Source organism: Anas acuta, chromosome 5 (assembly GCF_963932015.1).
Source record: "Anas acuta chromosome 5, bAnaAcu1.1, whole genome shotgun sequence".
NCBI lineage: Eukaryota > Metazoa > Chordata > Aves > Anseriformes > Anatidae > Anas > Anas acuta.
In genome coordinates this window covers 46,906,725-46,917,555 of record NC_088983.1, presented here as the reverse complement: position 1 = coordinate 46,917,555, position 10,831 = coordinate 46,906,725, and the positions used below count along the sequence as shown (strand labels likewise).

General features: G+C 36.1%; 1 protein-coding gene across 2 annotated transcripts; it reads right to left on the bottom strand.

Moving 5' to 3' along the window:
• Positions 1-540: 540 nt before the first annotated feature.
• On the bottom strand, positions 541-7,770 carry GAL (galanin and GMAP prepropeptide). Of its 2 annotated transcripts, XM_068684553.1 has the most exons (7): positions 7,529-7,770; positions 7,278-7,358; positions 6,531-6,585; positions 5,393-5,464; positions 4,882-4,968; positions 1,675-1,752; positions 541-822 (listed from the first exon to the last, which is right to left on the bottom strand). In XM_068684553.1, the coding sequence occupies exons 2-7, from the start codon at positions 7,356-7,358 to the stop codon at positions 770-772; spliced, it is 426 nt and encodes a 141-aa protein (XP_068540654.1). In that variant the 5' UTR covers positions 7,529-7,770; the 3' UTR covers positions 541-769. The 2 variants fall into 2 exon arrangements, with proteins under 2 accessions (XP_068540654.1, XP_068540656.1); XM_068684555.1 differs by lacking the exon at positions 5,393-5,464 and having other exon boundaries at positions 7,529-7,753.
• Between the last annotated feature and the right edge of the window lie 3,061 nt (positions 7,771-10,831).

Sequence of the window (10,831 nt, the reverse complement as noted above, 5' to 3'; positions counted from 1 at the left end):
TGTCTTGAAGCTCTTTGCTGAACTCAAACTAAAGCACCTCATAAAATATTTTTTAATCTTGGAAAAGACAGTAGAGTCTCTTCATAAAACAATACAGATCCAGTATTCTTGATGGCATAGGAATAGGAAGCCTACACATATAGTTTGTGTAAACCTGTGCAGAACAGTTAAATTTGTAAAAGCAAGCTTCAGTCCATGGGCTGATGTACTACAGGTGAATACTATGAAATACCAGATGAACGAACATTCATGTCTAAGAACATATGAAGAGTAAGAAAGTTTACCATGAAGTGTAGAAGGATAAATAGGTCTGTGAGACCTTATAATGGCTACAGTCTGAAGTTGAAATTCTTCTCCTGTGTCTCAGTTAGCTAAAAAACTCAATACATAGTTTCTTTTTGTTTTGTTTTGTTTTTACCATATTTTTTTATGATTATAGGTGTAGCCTAATCTTACAATGTAACCTGGGGCTTATAGCTGATACATGGTGTGCTGTTTTGTATTTAGTTTTATAATGTTCTTTAAAGGGAAATGAAACAATGTAGTTGCTGTTTATTTTTATTTTATCATTTACCTACAGAAAAAGTTCACCAAGGCAAAATTGTACACCATAACATTACAGTAGAGAAAAGAAAATCCAAGAGGCAAAACATCATTTACCATTTTTCAGATTAATGCAAACAATACTTCTCATCTTCTGGTCTTTTGGATCTTTTGTTTAGAATTCAATCTGAATTTACACTACAACAAAATATAAATGTATTCTTCTTCAAGACTGGTTTGTTTCCTCTGGTGAAGGTAGATTGTCAAGTGCTCCCATCTCTTCAAAAAAGAAAAAAAAAAGTATGTGTATTAATCTTGGAAAATAAATCATAAAATCCAATTTCAGCAGTACACATTTTTATATTTTTCTTCTTTCAACTATAAGATGCAAATCTTTGAACTTTTGATGATTTAAATTATAAACATATTTTCTTCTAAATGTTAAGAACCTTTTCCTGTTATAATTTTACTTATATATATATATATATATATATATATAAAAGAAACTGCAGGGATAGAGTGACAGAGTCAACATTTTGTGGCTCCACATAGTTTTACTAGCAGCATTTTGGGCTGTTTGCTAGCATGCATTTTTATGATGCAACTTTATTGTAGAATACACGCATAAAGGAAGATGTTTTTCTTTTTTTTGGTAACAAGCATTTCTGAATTTCAACCAACTGCTCTTGGTTGTAAACCGAGGCTTTATTTAATTTGTTATCAAACATTTTTTTATAACTCCCATGTAATCAAACTGTATTTAGTTTGTTTTCAAATATTCTATATGCCATGTCCATAAAATTTTGGTATCAACAGCTACTTTTGTCACAGTGCTCGGAGTAATCAAATAGTATTAGAACCCTGCTGTGCTGGCTATTCATTGACCTGCAGTTTGACAGGACAGCCTTTGCTCTTAAAGTCAGGCATATTCCTAAATGCATTAAAGTGGAATGGACAGTTCATCTCCTTCCACCGTTACTCCCAGAAACGCTGTCCAAAGGCAAATCTGTAGCAGGCTTGTACATTCATGACTGGTCCTATCTCAGTAAATTTCAAACCAAAAAGGACAACAGAAGCAGGATCTTCAGGGATTCTGATAGGTATAGTCAGATTTAAAAAGTGTTCACTAACCTTTAAGATGCAAGTAAGTCAAAAATTCAATTACTGTGCGCACAATGTTTTCATCAGCCAGTGGTCTTCCAAGATTTCCTAGAAAACAAGTTGATTGTTACTTAAGGTTAACATGGTGTAAAGGTCTATTCATTTTATGTTATCTGGAAAAAATGAAATTAAAAACAAAAACAAAAACAAAAAACAACACCTTGAATGGAAAGCCTCATTTTGTGGAAAAGCAAAGCAACTTTGAGGTAAAAAGCTACAATTCTCAGAATCAAAAATTGCCCAATTTTTTATGCCATTGCTGTATAGGAGCTACTTTGACACCTTAATGGTCATAATCCTTAAGACCATATGAGTCCAATTGCAGAAGAAAGATATCCTCTGCTCTCAGCTCCCTTTTTTGTGTCTGCTAGCCTGAGAAGGAAGGGAAAGGTAAATTTAGCAAATTCATCAGCTTTACCAAACAGAAGAAAGTTCTCTATGTAGTCTGACTTTGTTCCCATTAGTCTGCTCACGTGTCACAGAAGTGATGTGTAGTCACAAGAACTAGGCCTGGGACTTGACTAAAGGCTCAGAAATGTGTGCTTTTGCATATATATCAAGTGCAATATAGTCCCCTTTAATCTTCTGCCTTTGATACTTCTTAAATGGCCCAAATTATCAAGCTCTCTGGAAGCTCATTATTATACTCAGAGAACATGAGTAATAGTTTTGCTCTGTCTGTAAATAAATGGAGACAGCTTGCTTTTTATCAACAAGGTGGAAGCTTGTTCGATATTGGAGAACAAACAGCAGGCAATTTTGCTGAGGATTTTAGTTCTGTGAATGTAAAAGAGATGGCTACCAGAATCTGATTCACAGTCCATTATTACACTGGTGAAAATACTGTCTCTTGATGTTATCACAGAGGACATGTTTCATCTCAGAATACAGTCTGAAAGACTGGCTTTGCAGCACATGGCTGTTGTGGGAGTTCTTCCGTGACAGAAGAGATGATTCAGGTCTGTAGTGATGCACAGATCAGACTGAGCTGTGTAGCCCAAATGAAAAATATTTAAGATGAATCGTGATGGATATAAAGGTTTCTGGTGTACAGAGAGTGAGCATTCGTGAATTTGTGTGGAAGTTTGTGTCTGGATGTCTTGTCTTCTAGTCTTTGAATGGACACAAACATGTTAATTCGTATATTAATAATATTAGTGTTTTCATTTGAAGTTTCTTAATTTTTATTCTGATCTCATTTGTTATGGACTTTTGTTATGATTAATATCATTATAGTTGTAGTTAATTGACCCAATTTTATTCATAATATGATAATTATTGCATAAATATTTTTTAGGTATTTGAGAATATTATGCATACATATTCCTATAAGTATATGGGAAAAAGAGTTAGGCTCTTGAAATTTAAAAAATTTCCAAATTTTGCTTATAGATTTTTTTTTTATTTTATTTTGATCTTGTGTTAAGCAACTAACATAGCTTACAAGTTCTAGGATATCTTGAGAGCTAGTGAATTTTGTAGTGTTCCTTCGAGGAAACAGAGCGGTTCTTTGCAATGAATTCTTCTACAGGAACACTGTAAGAAGTAGATCACTGTTTTAAGGCACTTTTGTAAAGGTCACTTCAACTGCATTTAAAATAGGAGCTCTAGTTCCTTAACCAATTTTACATTCATATCTCCTTTAGATAGGAATTCCATCAGAAATTTGAGCATCAAAGGAAACTTTTGATGAGAGAAGAGCAAATGTGGTTCATAATAGAAGCATTTGTTTAATATATATGTCCTATTCAGACTAGTTTGGTTGGTTTTACTTTTAAACGTGGAGATGCAGCAGTACCTGCAGAAGAGTTCCATAATTCCTAACCATCATACTTCTGTAAAGCAGCTGGCACTTCATCTGCAAATGGCAATCTGTTGCCGTCTGAGTTGTACTGTTAGATTACAAATGCTGTCTTCCTCTCACTTTGTTTATGACTAGCCAAACACTGCTTTAATACCAGTGTTTGAGGAAATAGTGTTAGTTTTGTTGTTATATAAGTACATACCAGAACTAAAACAGCACTTACTCTGAAAATGCAAAAACTAATGTATATGTTGATGCTACTCTTCTATTTACAGAGTAATTATTTCAGTGAAATTATAATGAAGCACATTTCTGTTATGTACAAACTTATTTACTGTTAGATACGCTAGTATTGTGTTGGGAGGATTTAAAATAAACTGCATGATCTGTGGGGCTGGGACTTTATCTTCCTCCATTTGTGGGGTGATGAACGTAACAGCACACAAGTAAGTGCCATTTTCTGTGATTGGAGTGAGAAATGTGGCTTTTTGACAGTCTAAATATGAGATTCATTCTATCTCATTTTAGATGCCTGCAGTAGATTTAGTTTCTCATCAGGTGAAAGAGACAGGTTTTTCTAGAAATTTCTACATCTTATCCTTGAAATAGGTGTCAATTTCTCTTCATTGGTCAGAAAGAGGGTTGAAGCACGTGTTTTAGAGGCCCAGCTTTGGATGATGAGCCTAGACAGCCTAAAAGAAATCTGGGCTGCATCCTTTTGATTCCCATTTACTAAATTCTCCTACATGAAACCTCAAAGAAATACATTGACTAGACTTAGCTTTTGGACCCAATCTTCCGAAGAAAATAATCAAGGTTGTTCAAATATAGGAAATACTGTGAGACCTGGAGAATTTTTCGTTTGTTTGAACTGGTGAAGAATCTTCTAATATAAATAGCACCATACAGTGTTGATGTCTGGTTATAAAACTCTAATATCAGAATAAAAAATTATATATATTTATACATATTTATATATTTTTATCTATAACCTACATATATATATATATATATATATAGGTTTCCCTACTGAAAATAATTCTTTATGCTTTCACTTCTTTGCTGAAGAAAGGGAACTCCTGAGTGTCTGAAATACTGATTTGAATATACAGAAATTAAAATAGGTTTAAAATATAATAAATGATATTACTTTTAAGTAAATATGATTATGGTACTTTTCCTGAGGCATCAAGTTGTTTAAGTATGAAAGGCCAAAATTTAAATTTTATTCCTTACGTGCGTTTAGTGGGATTTTTGGTAGAGTGCAAGAGTAACCTTGTATCTAGGTAGTAAGTTAACTCAATGACAGTAAGTAATTACTTCATAAAAAACTAAAGTCAAATCAACAATACTGGCATTCAGAATTTTGTTACCTGCTTTTATATCCTCATCAGGCTGTATTTCACGTTTACCAGTGAAACCATGTTTGTCGCTAAAAGATCTGTGGTTATCTACTGCATCTGACAAATAAATTAAAAATCAGAGGAGTTAATTGACTTGAAAACAACCTTTGTCACATACCTTGCCTTTTATGGATTTAAAAAAAAGACACAACAAACACTTTTGATGGATACATGTACAAAACAACAACAAAACAATTAACGTGTCACTAAATAAAATAACCTTTCTTCTGAATTAGTGCTTATGACTTATATAATTTAACCAGTCCTGTACTACCAGACCAAGTCCTGTACTACATACTTGTCAAAGTTATTATTGAATTAAGTGGAAGTTGTAAATAAATTGCAAGATTGTACATTCATATGTAATTTGGAAGGTTGTTTTTGCTACCATTTCTCCAGTTGTTAGAAAGTGCTGCCAATGAGTTTGCTTAAGAATAAACTGCAGGTAGTTTTTGAAGATTATTCATGTAAACTATCTTACATGCCCCTGGTGCATCTTCTCTCCCCCTTGCCATGGGCATTTCCTTTATCAGTAAAAGCTGATCAATACGACCTGCAACAAAGGATGATTCCTATTACCCAGTCTTAGATAAATGACACTTGAAAAGCACATTTCCATTCTAGCCGATTAGGTTAGATCTGCTTTGGGGCAAAAACTTACAAAACTAGTTAATACATTTAAGATATATGAATCTGCTTTTACGTGTCCTTAAGGCTAGTGGTTTATAAATGGAGAGTCACAGTAAATATCTGTAGTATCTGTCATATATCTGAGACTGACAGTATACAAACATCAGTAATGAGACATATTACATAAAGAGAAAATGATAAAGGACAGATATTTGAGACAGCTGAGCACTTTATTTCAATTTCCCTTAAAATCTATGTGTATTGAGTCATATATATATGTATATATACACACACATATGATCTACCATTTTTCTTTAATCTAATGATTCTTCATCTCTGTAAACAATATGTGTTCCTGTATTTTAAACACCATGAACATTTAATATTTTTCACACGGTGAACTGCTTGTCAATACTTCGCAGTTTTATGTCATTTTAATTTACATTTTTTTCCTTCCTATTTTTAAACAGTAGTATAATAAAGCCCAGTAGTAAAGGCATTTTTAAATAGATTTTAAGTGAAATCTGAAATAAGTTGAGTAGTGCCAGAATTTCACATTTTGTCGGTCTTCTTTTGATATCATAACATGTCCATGCGTCCATGCATTAAAAAAAAAAAAAAAAAAAAAAAAAAAAGCAAACAAACAAAAACTACAAACACACCAAAAAAGAGAAGGAAAAAGACAGACACAGACCCTAAAAAAAGTGGGGGGAGCTCTTTGCAATATGAAAATTTCAGGTCAGTAGCATAAAGAGTGTCCAAATGTGTACCTGGATATAAAGTCTCACAGCATGATTCTTCTTTAGAGAACATCTTTTGTCTAAGGCAACACAGTTCTATAATAGGCATGTAATAAATAACTAAACAAGGACCCAGTTTTTGCAGGTTCAATGTAGTCATCAGAAAAGTGAGTAGCATACGACAGTAAAATGTTTTACAACAAAAAAAGATGAGTTTTGAAATAATGCAAGAAAGAGTGCTTGACTTACGTGGCCCAAGTAGGTACCCAGCACTGTTCAAAGTCCAGCCCCTTTTTTCTTTTGCCTTGAAGAAAAAAGGCAAGTAGGTTAGTGCATGAACCTACACAGCACTTTCTGAAGACAAGAAGCAAGCAGCACCCAGATGGATGTTCTTTTAACAGAAGCAGTCTTATGAAGGTTTGAAATAAGAAAAAAAAAAAAAAAGTTAAAAAAAAAGGAATAGCATATAATAACGTCAAAGAAAATACTATTGTTGCACTCCTGCCCCCTTCCCATCTAGTCAGTAGATTTGCTGTTAGCATCCACCTACAGCAAAAATCTTCACACCATATGAATGAAGCTGCAAATCACACTTCGGAAGGAGCAATTTTGACTTTATACTCCAAGTTTGTATTATTAAATTAGATAATCATCTTAGCAGACAGCAATATTTCCATTTAATTGTTTGGATTTACATGAGAGCTTTACGAGGTCCTTATGCACACTACCTTTTCTGAGTCAGACGGGGATATCCGCTGAATTTTGCTCTGTCAACTAGACCTTTTTTCTTTTAGTCCCAGCGTTAGTTACATGGGAGCTATAATTCAAAAGTCTAGCATTCCAAAGTAAAAGCCCACTTACTGCCCAAAATATTTGAGTCCTGCATCCCGTACACCTAAATACAGGGTAAATAACTGCTGGGATTTCTGTCATTTGTCAGCTGAGGCACAGATGCTGCCCAATGGAAAGGACCCAGAGTGGGAAATAAATACTTACAGATAAAACCAGTCCAAATGTTTCTGACAGGGCGGCGCAGAGGATGAAAGACAGAAAGAGGAAACTAGCGCTCCTCTGCATCTGTAAGGAAATCATACCAGGGTGAGTGCTCCGAGTTACCCATTGCCTCTGCCCCCCAGCTGCTGGTGGGAGCAGAGCTGAGCATCCTTTGGGAAGGACGGGATGGTTGCAAAGTCTGGCACCCCAAATCCCCCTGGGGGGGAAAGGGCAAGGGGTAGGAAGGGCAGTACCTTGAGCCGGGGTGTGATGACCTCTTGCTCACAGCGCTTCACTGGGTGCTGGTAGGCAACAATGGGGTGGACGTGGTGGTCCGGGGGGGCCCTCAGTGCATGGCCCCAGGGAGCTGGCACAGCTCTGAGGGCACGGCACGGCACGGCAAGGCTCTGCACACCCGTCCCCACGTCCCCTCCGCTCTTTATGGGCTGTGGAGCTGCCGCAACGGAGGGCCACTCTCCTGGGAGGGGAGGCAAGAGCCGCCCACCGCCCCCCTCCGCCTCCCCTGGGTCATTTTCCCTCACCAAGCCACTGCATTAGGAAGGGTAAAAAATGATAGCAATTCAATTAGAGGCATTTGGAAGCACGACGCGGGCTGCAGGGAGATAACGGTCCCGGCAATTACCTCTGATTACGACAGCCTTGGGTAGGCTGGGGAGCTGGGAGAGGAGCTCTGCTCTGGGCAGCCTGGCCTCCCTCCGCTGCAGCTTCGCAAGGCCTTGGGTGCTGCTGGGGACTAAGGAAATATAACAAAATACAGCTCACTTGTCAGAAAGGCTCAGAGCTAAAAAACAAAAGTCTACATGGGATGCCCGCTAGCAAGATTCACGGTGCCTGGGTATTGCATTTGGGAATGCAATGCTCAGCTCTTCCACTTGCTCTCCCTTGAGCATCCTGCAGTCCCTTAAAATCCCTTTGACTCGTATGCCCTTTGCTCTAACATCACAGTGAAACGAGCTGAAGACAAACTCCGTTATTGTGCTGCCCTGCTGCTTCAAAGTGCTCGGAGACGCAGGAGTCCTTTAGAAACCTGCCTTGTTTGTTTGCTCGTTGCCTAGGCTGTAAGCCAGCAATGTTTTGACTCTGAAATATCTTTCCTTTTTTTTTGTTTTCCTTAAGGTCTTGTGTGAAAGGGTAGAATTGAAGCTCTCACCAATGATTAGACTAACCCTAGTGTGTTAATTACAGACAGAAAATTTTCACCAGTTTGCTTAGTTTAGCTGTGGTTACAGCCAGCATGGGGACGTGCAAAATCGAATTACAAGGCACGGGATCCAATATTGGTTCCCTATAATCCTTGTCAAACTGTATATTTTTTTTTTTTTGCAGTAGATGAACTTACTTAGTACAAGTCCCCCTAATCCCTCTTTTAGTATGAAAAGCATAACAGATGTTGCACAGAGTAAATTATACTTCCAGCTCCTTTTTCTGAAGCTGCTTGAGATGCTTTGCAAACTTTTATACAGTGTGTGTGTGAACCTGGATGTGGAGTAAAGGCTACTGGACAGTGCAGTATTCCTCCCTTTCACTGGTTTTGAAGCAAATAGTAGTTTTATTTCAAGTAGCAAATTCATAATCCAGGCTAGAAGTATAAACTGTGTCTTGTAGTTCTGTTTTCCACCTTCTTTTGTCAGGAGCCTTAGGGCTGTAATAATCTAGCTACGTCACTGAATTTAAATCTGCCTGAATAAAGTTTAATTTATATGATCCTTAAATGCTAATGTACTTAAATGGGAAGCAAGCAACTTGCTTTGATATTTCGCATCATTCTTGACGATGTTCTGTCAGGCGCTGCATTACCCTTGCCATTCTGACTAGATAGAACTGGAAAACAGCAAGGTAATTTTTGCAAAGTGTGGTTCTTCTTTACCTTATCAAAGATGCATTTCTGGATGAAATTTCCTAGCTTTCAGCTGTTAAATCCCCTGCAGTCTTCTTTGAAACCTGAAGCTTCACTGTGACAGATTTCTTTTTTTTAATTTTTTTTTCCTTGTATGTATGCTATTTGAGTATAATCACAGAAATTATATCAAGTGAAGTAAAAAATTGCATTCAAGTGGTATTATAAGAATGTAATCAATTCTGTTTTCATTGACTACAATTTATTCTTCAGGTTCCTGTAAAAAGTATTTAAAACAATGTATTTTAACCTGTATATTTTATTCCAATTTTGCACCACAATTCTTGCATTTTCATGTCAAATTAAAGGGGAAAATGACCTCCTCATCTTCATTAGAGTCAGATAAAAAAAGGAAGCCTCTTTGTATGCTCAAACGGTTAATCCATCATTTGTCCATCATACTTTTTGTGTAAATCTATCTTTAGGTTAGTGTCAATTAAATAATTTTATCAGTCATTTCTACAATTTATGATCTCATTCCCTCAATTTTCCTTATCAAGAATGCTATTATTTTTTTATCTTCCTTAGGAATTTTAACATCACTGCTCAGAGAGAATTAGAATTTAGTTTGAAGTCTGCCTTTTCCAGCTTAGCTTGAAAAATGGATACATGGCTTATTTTCCTGTTGAGGTGGCTCTTCAAGATACTAATTCTTCCATGGATTTATTTATTTTATTTATTATTATTATTATTGTTTAATTGGAAAACACTTAAGGTAGTCTGCAGTAGCTGTTAGATTATGCCCAGTCCTTACTAGAAGGCCACCATCAAGCTCACATTGAAATTCACCTAAAATTTACTGAAGTCAATTGAACAATAAGCATTGATTATAAAACTCTCTCTAATATGTCTAAATCAATACTTGAGAGACACTTGAGAGACTGGAAGACCGTTGGCTGTCTCACACAAGAACATGTGTTCTATTCTATAATTGTAAATGCATTTAATAATAATTAAACGAAAACACCGGGGAAAATACAGTTTTCAGCCAGAGTAAAATCCTTTAAATATTTGAGGAAATGATTATATAGATTTAAAAAAAAAAAGTGTAGAAATGTTGGGTTTGGGGAATATATATATACACACACACACACATATATATATAACATATATACGTATTTACTGCACTGAAGATTTCATTTTGAGAACAAGTGGTAAGTCCTAAGATAAATCCTAAGGACTGTACTATGAGCTTAATGGTGAGAATTTCTGAGCAATGGAAATGAATTCTAGACTTGTGAGGTGACTGTGAGATAACTTACAAGATAAAATTTTCTCTATGCTGGAATAATTTCAGTGAATCACTAACATTACAGAAGGAAAATGCTTTGTTAGAGGGAGGTCATCATCCAGGTAACCAGAATTGATTCGTTGTAGAGCTTTGGAGATACCTAGCTTTGCATCTAGTTCAATATTTACCAGGGGACTGCTAGCATGCATTGCCACCAACAACTTGTGTTACTGAGTTTTCTGCGCTGGAAACAATTGTAGATTTTTAAGATCATCATTTTAACCCTGAACACAGAATTTTTCCATAACCGAGCATGGAGGTCACAAGCGCAAGGCTTTCTGTGGCTAAATCTAATTCTGAGTGGGAATGGCAGAAATTTCTTTCCAGTAGACTATGTACACTGGTAGC

Coding starts and splice junctions, on each gene's coding strand:
- GAL (XM_068684553.1), bottom strand. CDS start 7,358: ATGCAGAGGAGCGCTAGTTTCCTCTTTCTGTCTTTCATCCTCTGCGCC. Junction 6,586..7,277: donor CATTTGGACTGGTTTTATCT/GTAAGTATTTAT, acceptor TTTTTCTTCAAG/GCAAAAGAAAAAAGGGGCTG. Junction 1,753..4,881: donor TGATGAGGATATAAAAGCAG/GTAACAAAATTC, acceptor CTTGTTTTCTAG/GAAATCTTGGAAGACCACTG.